Source organism: Xenopus tropicalis, chromosome 6 (assembly GCF_000004195.4).
Source record: "Xenopus tropicalis strain Nigerian chromosome 6, UCB_Xtro_10.0, whole genome shotgun sequence".
Lineage (NCBI taxonomy): Eukaryota > Metazoa > Chordata > Amphibia > Anura > Pipidae > Xenopus > Xenopus tropicalis.
The window spans coordinates 17,663,493-17,677,183 of NC_030682.2; the positions used below are offsets into that span (position 1 = coordinate 17,663,493).

The window sequence follows — 13,691 nt, forward strand, 5'->3', positions numbered from 1 at the left end:
GCCCGCAGTGTTTGGACTTTCAGTACTTGGTCATGCCAATCAAAACACCCTGCGTGCCTTAGACATGCTAAAATAGAAATTCCAAGACTTGTGGGACTAGTGTTCCGGTACCGAGACAATTACAATGCCAGCCATAAAGCTTAACAGAGACCGCTCTTTATTATTACACTTTATTTATATGGCACTGACATTCCACTGCACTTTACATGGATTATACATCAGTCCCTGCCCCAGTGGAGTTTACAGTCTGAGGTCCCTATCACATTCCCATCAGTCCCTGCCCCAGTGGAGCTTACAATCTAAGATCCCTATCACATTCCCATCAGTCCCTACCCCAGTGGAGCTTACAATCTAAGGTCCCTATCACATTCCCATCAGCCCCTACCCCAGTGGAGCTTACAATCTAAGGTCCCTATCCCATTCCCATCAGTCCCTGCCCCAGTGGAGCTTACAATCTAAGGTCCCTATCACATTCCCATCAGCCCCTACCCCAGTGGAGCTTAAAATCCGAGGTCCCTATCACATTCCCATCAGCCCCTACCTCAGTGGAGCTTACAATCTAAGGTCCCTATCACATTCCCATCAGTCCCTGCCCCAGTGGAGCTTACAATCTAAGGTCCCTATCACATTCCCATCAGTCCCGGCCCCAGTGGAGCTTACAATCTAAGGTCCCTATCACATTCCCATCAGTCCCTGCCCCAGTGGAGCTTAAAATCTACGGTCCCTATCACATTCCTATCAGTCCCTGCCCCAGTGGAGCTTACAATCTAAGGTCCCTATCTCTCACACACACATTAGGGATAGTTTTATCAGGAGCCAATTTACCTGCTTTTATGTTTTGGAGTGAGGGAAGACACCCCTGCTGATGCAGGGAGAGTATACACCATTCTTGCAGGTAGTACCCTGGCTGGAATCGAACTTAGCACCCCAGCACTGCAATTTTCTCACTTCACCATAACTACATATTTTCAAGCATAGAATTATAACAATACTTTTAATATCTGAAAATGTCCATCTTAATTTTTCTAGCTTTGGTGAATTGGGCGTTGCCAGTAGATGAGTTAGCCCTGCCATATCTACGTCAGTCTGCCGCAGCCTCAAACATAAGGGACCATTTGGGCTACGACACGTTAGAGAAGCATTTTGGGCGAGGAGATTCACTCCTCATTCCTGTGCAGAACAGATGGAATTGTGTTAAGAAAGCCCAGGATTACTCCTAAAATTGACATTTAATACCCGATAGACAAAATCTCTCCCACTGGCTTATAAAGTGCAGCCAGCTGCGACTTGTATATACAACATGTATATCGGATATGTATTATTTACTCAGTAGTCGCAATACAGTTGCTTATCACTGACTACACTGAAAAGAGCTTATAAGGGCTGTCTGTATGCTGCTTCCTCCAGTTCCCTGATCTCTGGGGTTTAAAGGGGAACTGCACCCAAAATATTTTTTCCATAATGAAAGGCCTTTCCCAGTTATATTCATTACCCATATTCAATAGTATTTGTAAATGTAATTGAAAGCAGTGTCTGTGTGTTTATTTTCTCTGCACTGCTGGTTCTGATGCTGGAAACAGTGTCTCAGGCACCAGCTGAAACTTTTTTTAAAGGAGAGCTAAAGCCTCAAAATAATTATGGCTAGAAATTCCATATTTTATATTTTGATCTTACTGCATCAGGTGAAAATTTCAGCATGTCTAGAACAGTAATGATCTAGGACTTCAAAGTTGTCGCAGGAGCTCGCCATCTTGAAAAGTGTCTGCGACACTCACATGCTCAGTGCGCTCTGAGCAGCTAAGCTTAGGGGCCATCGCAAATTATTAAGCAGAAAATTAGGCTGGTATGTAATATAAACTGATTCTGCTGGGCTGATTAATATTCTAATGCTGTGGTTTTAGAGCTGTCATGTAATGTAAATCTAATAAATTACAAATCAGCCTTATATCATGACATTTATATTGTATATATGAAGTATATTGTGAGTAAGTCCCTAAGCTCCTACTCCCATGTAACTGGAGGGGTCCCAAGCCGGACTTGGATTTCTTACTATTGAGTGCTATTCTGATACCTACTGGGAGCTGCTATCTTGCTCCCTTTCCATTGTTATGCTGATCGGCTGCTGGGAGGGGGGATATCACTCCAACTTGCAGCTCAGCAGTAAAGTGTGCCTGAGTCCGAGCTTTCAGAAGGAGCCAGCGCTACACATTAGAACTGCTTTTAGGTAACCTATTTTTCTCCTACTCCCATGTAACTGGAGGAGTCCCAAGCCGGACTTGGATTTCTTACTATTGAGTGCTATTCTGATACCTACTGGGAGCTGCTATCTTGCTCCCTTCCCATTGTTCTGATGATCGGCTGCTGGGAGGGGGGGATATCACTCCAACTTGCAGCACAGCAGTAAAGTGTGACTGAAGTTTATCAGAGCACAGGTCATATGGCTGTGGCACCCTGGGAAATGAAGAATATGGTTAGCCCCATGTGACATTTCAAAATTAAATATTAAGAAATCGGTGTTTGTAAAAAAAAAAAAAACAGATTCCAATGCAGGATTCTGCTGGAGAAGCTCTATTAACTGATGTGTTTTGGGAAAAAAAAAAAAAAAAAACATGTTTTCCCATGACAGTATTCTTTTAAGCTTTAGTTCTTCTTTAAGGGGTCAGGACCAGAGAATAGAAAGGGATAAATATACAAATAACTTGAATATGCACAATGAATACATGTCAGAAAGTTGCTTACAAAGCAGTTTTTGGCTGGAGTTTCCCTTATTGTGTAACACATTTGGGGCCCAGCATGTTGTGGGATAGAGCTTTTAGCTATACCCCTAAGTTGTCCGAGTGTTTTCGTGTGGCTTAGTGGATGGGCTCTGTTATTCCCTGTGCGGGAGGCGCCCGTCAGCTGTTCCATATCAGTCTGCCTTCAGTTTGGCACACCATGTTGTGGGGACAGGCAGATGGCTCTCATTACTGACAGCAGCAGCAAGAATGTTACTGTCGGCACTCACGTTAGCCTTTCTTTTACTTTCATAGTACTGTGTGTAGCCTCTGTCTCTTCCCAGCTGTTTAGTTCCGCCTTGCAAGGAGTAGTACAGGGTTTGCTTATACCACAAACGTCACATTGAGCATAGGAGTCTGAATGTAGGGGATACGGCTGTCTCTTGGGTCCATAAAGCAGGACTGTGTATCTGGATGTCACTGTCAGATATATATATTAGATAGATACACTATATTCCTCTATAGGCAAACTTGGGCCAGACCATCGTTAGTCAGCTGGGGCATGTGATATGCAAACATATGAGCTGTGAGATATGTTATCATTCTTGGCGCTGGGGCCGACAATACTTATTTGGCTGTGCAGCTGAAATTTGCTTTTTCTTAGGAATGCAATGGACGTAATGGGCTTCCTGTCTGTGCCATCATGGGTTATAGGATCTATTACCCTTACTGCTCAGCATCAAAGTAAATAATAATATACGAAGTGCCTGCTCTCTTCTGCATTAGGATTCATGTAACTATAGGGGGTGCTAAGTTTCATTCCAGCTAGGAATCTATCTAACTATACACAAGTATTTTGTATGTTCGTGGCCCCCAACCATTTCATGCATGATGTTATTGGCCTGAGTATGCAAGAGGAGCAATTTGGTACCACCTCTGCAAGAAAACCCAAAATCTCCATGTGTGTGCTGGCCTTACCAGTAGGGGAGCATAGAATTCAGGTTTTAGTTTGGGAGTCATGATTTGTAATATTGGTGTGTAGGCGCCATCTTATGCCCAAGTCTGAGCTTTCAAGAAAAGCCACAATGAAACTGCTTTCTGACAAGCTATTTCTTCTACTGTATGTAACTAGAGGAGTCATGGCCAGACTTGGCTGTTTTAGGGCCGATATGCCATCCCACCAGCTAGATGGGATGCCGGTGGGATGGCATACACAGCGCCAAAATCGTTGAAGTTTCCTGTCAAAGCAACTTTGGCAAATCGCTGTGCCGCGTATGCTATCCCACCAGCAATTTACATTCTAGCCGGTGGGATGGCGTTTCGGGAAGATAGCCCGCGACAAGGGAGATTTGTTGCAGGTGACTAATCTCCCCGTCTGTCACGGCCCTTAATATTGAGTTTTATTCTTATATCTACCACTAAGAGAGCATATTCAGCAAGGTAAAGGATTTCTGAGTTTATTTAAACCTTCTCCAGCCTGAAACCATTGCCCCTGACTGTATAACGTAGTAGCAGCTAATGGTCTCACTGTATTTAATGTATTTGTGATGACATTAGCCTCTGCCTCCCACTGTATAATGTATTTAGGGTTTGGAGTCATTGTTCTTGGAAGTCACTGTACCATTATCTACAAGTGCATAATATGTGTGTATGTATGTATGTATGTATGTGTGTATATATATATATATATATATATATATATATATATATATATATATATATATATATAGCGTATGGTAGGTTCTTGTCTCAAAAACAGGCATTAGAGTGTTTTAATAACCCCTTTACTAGCAGTGTTAACCTGTAGGGCTGTGGCACACAGGGCATTTTATCTCCTAGAAATCAGGGCAGCTTATATTCTCCTAATTATCAAGTGAAAGTATGTGGGGTAACTTATATGGAGCAGTGAACTCCCCCTGTCACCTCTATGTATGCGGCAGTCACAGCCAATTTTTATATTATCAGAAGCCGTGACGGGCAGACAGGGCTGTTTTAGGCACCGCTGGTTTTCCCTGATAGCGGCGGCAATCACACCCCACGTGCTGTAGCCCTTAGGGATATGACACAAGGGGTGTTTGTCACCCATGAGATATCTTGCTCCCTGCAGGCAACAGAATAGCTGGAAATAACTTTAATTTGCTCCCTATGTGAATTGCTGCAGGTAACACAGACTTATAGGTTCAAATAGATTGAAGCCGATGTGCACTATTGTCCTGCGTGCAGTCACATGGAGCAGATAGTTTTGCATTTCCTTGCTGCATTTTCCTTACTACACATTCCAGTTTTAAATAGGAACATAAGGGCTTGAACAGCAATAAGGAAGAAACCAAACTACAGATCTAGCCTCACAATCATTCTGCTTGCTGGGGTCACTGACCCTAACAACCAGGAAGCATTACAGAAAAGTAAATCACTCAAGGAAAAATACAGTTTGACAGCAGAAAAGAAAAAGTTGGTTTCATGTAAATGTATTAAAGTTCCAGGAAAACAAGAGTGACTCATTTGGTTTAGTACCATTTATTATTATACTGTAAATGGGAAAGGTCTTTCTGTGAAGCAGAAGTCGTGGTGTTATTTTCAGGGCGATCAGCCCTCCTTTATCTCTAGTTTAAGGCTGATGTTGCACCCAGTGCCAGTAATACCTGATAGCGCTCAAGCAGGCTGCCAGTGAATTTAATGATAACCTCAATTTAATGATAACCTCCTGTCACTGGGGGAACTGGCGGATTTTGTCCTGCAAATACATACTCTTTGCCCCATTTGTTTCAGTGACAGGCAGCATTTATTAAAGTCTGAAAACTGAGACTACAAGTTCTATGCTTTTCCGAGTAAAACGAGGCAGGTGATTAAGGATATTTTAACCATTGGATCATAATGATCTGCCTGGAGTGGACTTCCCATGCAGGCCTCAGTGGCATTTTGTAAACTTGCTGATAAATCTGGCAGGAAGTTCCCACAAATGGGCTGATAAGCTTTCAAGTTGGCAACTTTCATAGGCCAATGTATGACTACCTTTAGTCACCAGAATATCTGTTGGAAGGCTATTCCATGTGTTTATCGGCTTTCCAACTTATTGTTGTCTCCTGTTCATCTAGTAGTTGCCCCTTCCAGAAACCAAAAAGAAGACTCCTATCATTGTACTAAGGCTAATTTCAGTGCAAATCCTGGGGCAGAGTATTCCCTGGGGATCTAGACTGGGACAGCTGTGCTTTTATTGTTCCTGGACAGGACTGGAGGCAAAATGGAAAAACTGGAAAGCTAAAAATACCTGTTCCGCATGGGATTCTCAGAAGTGATGGTAGCCATATATTATATTGCAATTTATCAGCAAGCTGGCTTCACTTTGGGGAAATGGAAACAGTTCTCTATATTTCAGCTGGCAGAGTAGAGTCAAAATTATTATTATTAACATTCATTTATAAAGCGCCAACATATTCCGCAGCGCCGTACAATATGTGGGTTTCATACATTGGACATACAGAGTAACATATAAAGCAATCAATAAGCGATACAAGAAGTGAAGAGAGCCCTGCCCAAAAGAGCTTACAATCTACAAAATGCAAGTGAATGGGTGCTGGCAGGGGTGGTTTCAGGTGGCAGAGTAGAGCTGAAATGCAAGTGAATGGGTGCTGGCAGGGGTGGTTTCAGGTGGCAGAGTAGAGCTGAAATGCAAGTGAGTGTGGGTCTGGCAGGGGTGGTTTCAGGTGGCAGAGTAGAGCTGAAATGCAAATAAATGGGTGCTGGCAGGGGTGGTTTCAGGTGGCAGAGTAGAGCTGAAATGCAAGTGAATGGTTGCTGGCAGGGGGGGTTTCAGGTGGCAGAGTAGAGCTGAAATGCAAGTGAATGGTTGCTGGCAGGGGGGGTTTCAGGTGGCAGAGTAGAGCTGAAATGCAAGTGAATGGGTGCTGGCAGGGGGGGGTTTCAGGTGGCAGAGTAGAGCTGAAATGCAAGTGAATGGGTGCTGGCAGGGGGGGTTTCAGGTGGCAGAGTAGAGCTGAAATGCAAGTGAATGGGTGCTGGCAGGGTTGGTTTCAGGTGGCAGAGTAGAGCTGAAATGCAAGTGAATGGGTGCTGGCAGGTGTGGTTTCAGGTGGCAGAGTAGAGCTGAAATGCAAGTGAATGGGTGCTGGCAGGGTTGGTTTCAGGTGGCAGAGTAGAGCTGAAATGCAAGTGAATGGGTGCTGGCAGGTGTGGTTTCAGGTGGCAGAGTAGAGCTGAAATGCAAGTGAATGGGTGCTGGCAGGGGTGGTTTCAGGGGGCAGAGAAAGTTCCCTGTGTACCATCAGCCATAGAGATGTTTAAACCAAACATTTTGCCTGCAGATTGTATGCATATGAGTCCCACTGTATGCACAGGGCCTGTGTTACTCACGAGAACCCTCTTCCCAAACGTGATTCTATCTATACACAGTGAAACTGTAGCGCAGATAAAAAGTCGCCGCAGCCCTGCTTTGTACCCTTTGCTTCTTGCTGCACTTTGAGCCGGCATAAATCCCAGTGACACTCGTGGAGAACTCTAGCTCTTGCCCATGGATACACTATACAGAGGCTAGGGTTTCTGAGTACATATTTGCACATATCTTTCAGGCCAAACGTTCCTTCATATACAGTTCTTGAGTGCTGTAATCTATTTTCAATTCCATTTCAACTGGCATTTGTACTTTTTTTGGGGGGGGGGCTTGTCTGCAGTGTATTGGGTACCCCAGGGGTTCCCTGTTTGGGCTCTAGAGCTACTCGGAGCTACTAGAAGCAGCTACTTTAAATGCCAGAAAATTCCCTGCCATAGAAAATACTGAGAATTGCCTCTGCTAAAACACACGTAGAGACAATTATCAGTAAATGATCAGCATTGTCTATTTTAGTAGCCACGACAAGTAGCTCCATGTGTCTTCACCCTCAAAAAATCAGGGCAGAGCTTCAGAAATGCTGTGTTTGAGTGATGTTCGGACCAGCCCAAAAAAGTTGGGTTTGGGCCATGAATGGGCTGCCCGTTGGCAGCTGGTCAGTACATTGCTGCCTTGTGGCACAGGGGTCCTCAGTTTGATTCCAGCCAGGGCCCTGTCTGCAAGTGTGTATGTTCTGCTTGTGTTTGCATGGGTTTTCTTAGGGTGCTCCGGTCACAATCATAGAACATACAGGCAGGTTCATTGCTTGACGCCGGTGATTGTGATAGCGGCATAGATTGTAACCTTCACTGGTGCAGGAAGTGAGGTACCATCTCTGTGTTGGTGTTATATTAATAAAGATTGTAGTGCTTAGCATGGCATTATGGCTCTGTATTCGTGTTGCTGTGCAGCAGTGAAGGGGTTAAAAGGATTGGTTGTTTGCTTTACTAGACAAATACTTGCTCCTGTATCTAGCAGTTTGGCTCCCATACATCGGCACACTATACATTAAGGCATGCCACGTAACAATGCCATGGTTTATACCCTGTTAAGAAAAGGGGCGGTGGCTGGCCTTAGCGGTGCCCCTTTTAGAGAAGATATGTGACTACATAGAGCGCCGGATCAGCTGCTTTCTATAGGCCTTTTGTTACGGTCACAGTTAGCCAGTGTTCTGCTCCGGGGAAAGTGGGTTAGTGGAGCGCGTGGCTTCTGATACGGTGTTTGCTCCATTTTACTCTCATATATAATTCATGCTGTTTATCTGTTTTTTGCAAGTTCTAAACCCCTAAGCTTATGGCTATCCTTTCTGCAAAGATGCAGTATTATTTGTCTCTGGCAGTGTATAGAGAATAAGAGTGTCTGTGGCTTTTGTTTATCTCTGGGGCAGAAATGTGGTTCCTGTCACTGCTGCTTGTGTCACTGTCACTGAACAATAAACCGCTTTATACAAAGTGATTTTTGGCTCCATGTGCCAGTGTCATTATTAGCGATTACATGTAGCCTGCCCCAGGCTCAAAGCAGTTAGCTGCACCCCCAGGTATAATGGTACAGTCAGACACTCTGATTAAAGGAAAACTATACCCCCAAACAGTGTAGGTCTCTATAAAAATATATTGCATAAACAGCTCATAATGTAAAGCCCTGCTTCATGTAATTAAACCGTTTTTTATAAATATACTTTTTTAGTAGTATGTGCTATTGGGTAATCCTAAATAGAAAATTGCCATTTTAAGAATTAAGGGCCGCCCCCTGGGATCATAGGATTCACAGTGCACACAAACAAGCCAAGGCACATATACATGCTAGGCCCCATCAGCCAATGAATGGGCAGAGTTCTGCGTTTTGCTCCCACACTACTTCCTGTTACAGTTAGAGCTGCATCACTTCCTGTCAGCTGATCTCTGAGGGGGCACACAGCCCATCACTAAATGGCAGCTCAAGGGAAAGGATGTAAAAGGGCACTATTTACTAATATATATATATATATATATTCCAGTTTGAAGAGATTCTTTAATTGGTCACTTAACATATAATAAACTATCTGTTGGTTAAGTATTCATTCTGGGGGTATAGTTTGCCTTTAATGTATAGCACAGGCCAGAGGTGGGATGGCAGGTGATGGCAACTCGGGGAGATTAGTCGCCCGCGAACAGGGAGTTTTGTCGTGTGCCAGAGCCCTTAGGGTGGAGACACTCTGAGCTACTTAGTAGCAGCTACTAAACTTCAGATAATACCCTGCCATAGACAATACTGACATAGACAATACAGGTATGGGATCTGTTATCCAGAATGCTTGGGACCTGTGGTATTCCAGATAATGGATCTGTATTTTGGATCTTTACGCTTTAAGTTTACAAAAAAAATCATTTGAACATTAAATAAACCCAATAGGACTGTTCTGCCCCCAATAAGGGGTAATTATATCTTAGTTGGGATCAAGTACAGGTACTGTTTTATTATTACAGAGAAAAGGGAATCATTTAACCATTAAATAAACCCAATAGGGCTGTTCTGCCCCCAATAAGGGGTAATTATATCTTAGTTGGGATCAAGTACAGGTACTTTTATTATTACAGAGAAAAGGGAATCATTTAACCCTTAAATAAACCCAATAGGGCTGTTCTGCCCCCAATAAGGGGTAATTATATCTTAGTTGGGATCAAGTACAGGTACTGTTTTATTATTACAGAGAAAAGTTAATCATTTAACCATTAAATAAACCCAATAGGGCTGTTCTGCCCCAATAAGGGGTAATTATATCTTATTTGGGATCAAGTACAGGTACTGTTTTATTATTACAGAGAAAAAGGAATCATTTCTTAAAATTAGAACCATTTGTTTAAAATGGAGTCAATGGGAGAGGGCCTTTCCATAATTCGGAACTTTCTGAATAACGGGTTTCTGAATCCTATACCTGTATTTAGAGATAATTATCAGTAAATGATCAGCATTGTCTATTTTAGTAGCCACGACAAGTAGCTGCTACTAGTAGACTAATTTGCTGTGACTAATCTGCGCAGGCGATTAGTTGCAGAGACTTATATTTTAACCTATGTCGGGAAAGTCGATGGCTTCGCCCTTACTGTACGGCCCTGTGCATGGTTGGGGCCCGATGACAGCCTCCTGTCTGAGTGTTCCGATGTGAGAGCTAAGCCAGGGCTTCAGAATTGTTTATTTAATTCCCTGGAAACAGAAATATTTCTGGCTGCCCGCTGACACCAGGGGATAGCCCTTTAATTGAGATGAAGGGAAACCTATCACAACAAGAGCCGCAGCTTTAATTATCTGCAAACTAAGAGCTATAAATATAGCCTGTGTGGGTGTGCTGGGGGCCGCAGGGTTCTGCATGCGTGACCTTCAGACTGTTACACGGCTTCCTACCCAAGCCGAGCGGCCGGGCTTCATGGCACCGACACACACACACTGCTATTGTTTTGGTACCTGAATCACTGGGAGTGAAAGTTCAACTGCAGCTTTCTGACATTAAATGCACACCGTCATCACAAGTTTTTTTATTAAGGGTGTTGCATGCTGAGAAATAGCAGCGAAACTGGGCGTTTTAGTGGGGTTGGCAGCAAGTTTGAGCCTCTAGGCTGATAGCTGGGTATATTTGGTTGCACTGCACTTTTTTTTTTTTTTTTAAAGGGGAACTCTGTCTTCCGGACCATAATTAGTTAAAGGGGTGGTTCACCATTCAGATAACTGACCCCATCTAAAAAATGCACTGTAAAGCTACAAATGTGTTGTTTATTGCTACTTTTTATTACTCATTTTTCTATTCAGGCCCCCTCCTATTCATATTCCAGTCTCTCATTCAGATCAGTTCCTGGTTCCTTGGGTAATTTGGATCCTAGCAACGGGATTGCTGAAATTGCAAACTGGAAAGCTACTGAATAAGAAGCTAAATAACTCAAAAACCACAGATAATTACAAATAAAGACCAGTTACAAACTGTCTCTGTACATCATACTAAAAGTTATTTTAACCCTTTTAAAGAGCCCCACACAACACAGAAACCCCTAATATACCTATCACTGTAATCTGTTCCTTCAAAGAGTATAAATAAATACCGTTTTTATATGCTGAAATTCGGCTGCAAAACAGTTCTTCTCTTTTTGCATCATTTGAAATCCTGGCAGGGGAGGAGGGACTAAAACATTGATGTTACAAATTGTAACAACTTCGCCACAGCTTACAGAAAACATGCAGGAACTACATAACCCACAATGCATTGCACTATGCTGTTCCTTATTGACATCACGTTTGCAGGGAATTGTGGGATTGGGAGGATGCAGGCTGAAGGCAGGCTGAGGACAGGCGACTACTGTTACATTTATTTGAGTCACAAAGTAGCCAGTCAGATCAGCAGGGGAACAGGAGGCGGGGCTTAGGGAACTGTTAAAAACATTATTACATAACAAATCATGAAAACACTGCATATTTTTAATTGATCTATATTGCAAAGTTGCTTGAAATTATATTGTGCTTGGGTGGAGTTCCCCTTTAAATTTTTCAGAAATGGGTTAGGACAAGAATAGATAGTTATATCTCATCAGCAGCTGGAGGGCTTGCTTTTACCATCACTGCTAAGAGAGCCATTGTTTCTACTTTTCTACAGCTGCTTTGCTTTACATACAGTTATGACATCTACTGTCCGAACACCTTATAAAAAAACAGGATTTTTAAATTTTTAATATATTCAATTTTTGTTTCCAAATTTCCATTCTGTAAATTGTCATGACAATTGACAGCGTAATCAAGTTTGCTTACTAGTTCTATGTCTTGGGCTGTCCAGAACAATTAATGGGCAATTAGCCTAAATCTCACCATAATTATGTCTCAGGCTGCCCCTCTGCCCACTGCTCCTCCATTGTGCTCCCTGCGATTTAGCACCTGGTGTAATATTCCAGTGCTTTGACTGAGAGGCTCTCCTAGGGAGCCAAATTAAAAGGGTAAACAAGATAACTAGTAACAGTTAACAGATTTTCAGGTTAACATTTGTAAGCTTTGGACACTTAAGGTGGCCATACACGGGCCGATTCTAGCTGCCAATATCTTTTTAAAATTTTTACCCCTGATGAAGACCCTTGATGGGTTGAAATGCGTTTGACTATACTTGCTATGATGTGTTTTTCGTATTGAATAAATTTCATTTTTTACTTATTGGTTTTGAGTGTGGAGATACTTTTTGCTTTCTTTAATATTGGCCCTTTAGACCAGTTCGGCAGCTTATCTGCCCATGTGTGGACACAAACGATGGGCCTGCCCCAACGATATCTGCCCTGAAATCGGGCAGATCTCGCTTGGGCAGGTTTGATTTTTCCGTTGGATCAGGGACAGCATCAGCTCGTTGATGCTGTCCCCAATCCGATGGCGCCTATACCTGCCGTTCTAATTTGATCGATTGGCCCCAGGGCCAAACGACCAAATTGGCCCAATATTGCCCACCCATAGGTGGGGATATCGGGAGAAGATATGCTTGCTTGGCGAGTTTTAGAAAGTATTAGCCAAAGTATTTTATCTGGTGGAGAAACGTCATGCCATTTAGATGAATGGAAACTACCTGTCACTGCTGGGGACAAACCGTTTCCATTCATCTACATAACAGGTGGCACAGAGATGTATCTGGCCATTTTTGACTGGCATATTTCAGCGATACATGTGCCACTGGCCTTAGGCTTGGGTTCAACAGAATAATAAAAAATGGAAATGTTGTGATACTCTTGCATTAATAGTACCTTTATCTTTGCAATGTGTTCCTGACTCTCTAATTGATTTACCTACCTCTTATCATATTCCGCTTGCATTTGAATTTGTCATCTCAATGCCATTATGAATTCTTTCCAGGCTTTACATCACATTACTGAGCCATGGTGGAGTATTACGATGTCCTGGGAGTCCAGAGGAACGCCTCTCCAGAAGATATTAAGAAAGCGTAAGTATTCCCTGGTTTGACGCTGAGGATATCCACTCTTATGGGGGGATTATTAAAACCATAGCACCTGGATACTTTATACTTTGTTTTTTTTGTATATAAAATTTTTTTTGGCAAGGATATTTTAGCCAGGAGTGCCCTCCATTTCTCTAAATTGACGCTGAGGATATGACTGGGCCATTGTGTGACAGCTCCATACACAGGCTGATGGGGGTTTCCACTCAGGAGGGATTGATGATGATGACGATGATGAGGAGGCACATAAAAGGCATGAGAGAACATGGCTGGGAAAGGATTAATTAGAGGAAAGATATGGAACACCCTGTGTGGCGGAACCTTATTTGCAGTTTGAAAGTTGCATTTAATGTTGCATTTCAATACCAATTACTAAACCCTATTCTCAATCAACTTGTATTCCAGATACCGCAAGCTAGCCTTAAAGTGGCACCCAGACAAGAACCCCGACAATAAAGATGAAGCCGAGAGGAGGTTCAAAGAAGTTGCTGAAGCTTATGAGGTCCTGTCAGATTGTAAGTATCTTCCCAAGACTCTTCCAACTTCCTTGGCTTGTAATTGTTTCCTTACTAGGCGCCCGATTTGCCCAAGGAGTTTGTTTTCATATATGGCATGATCGTTATTCAGCTGACACGAGTGATAG

General features: G+C 42.9%; 1 protein-coding gene across 3 annotated transcripts in view; it reads left to right on the forward strand.

The window, feature by feature from the left end:
* dnajb6 (DnaJ heat shock protein family (Hsp40) member B6) overlaps nt 1-13,691 on the forward strand; it is a 49,490-nt gene that overhangs the window by 3,967 nt on the left and 31,832 nt on the right. For 2 of the 3 annotated variants that reach the window (XM_012964424.3, XM_012964423.1), the window contains exons 2-3: nt 12,946-13,033; nt 13,454-13,563. In XM_012964424.3, the coding sequence (XP_012819878.1) occupies nt 12,969-13,033; nt 13,454-13,563 (175 nt within the window). In that variant the 5' untranslated portion in view covers nt 12,946-12,968. 3 annotated transcript variants of the gene reach the window in all.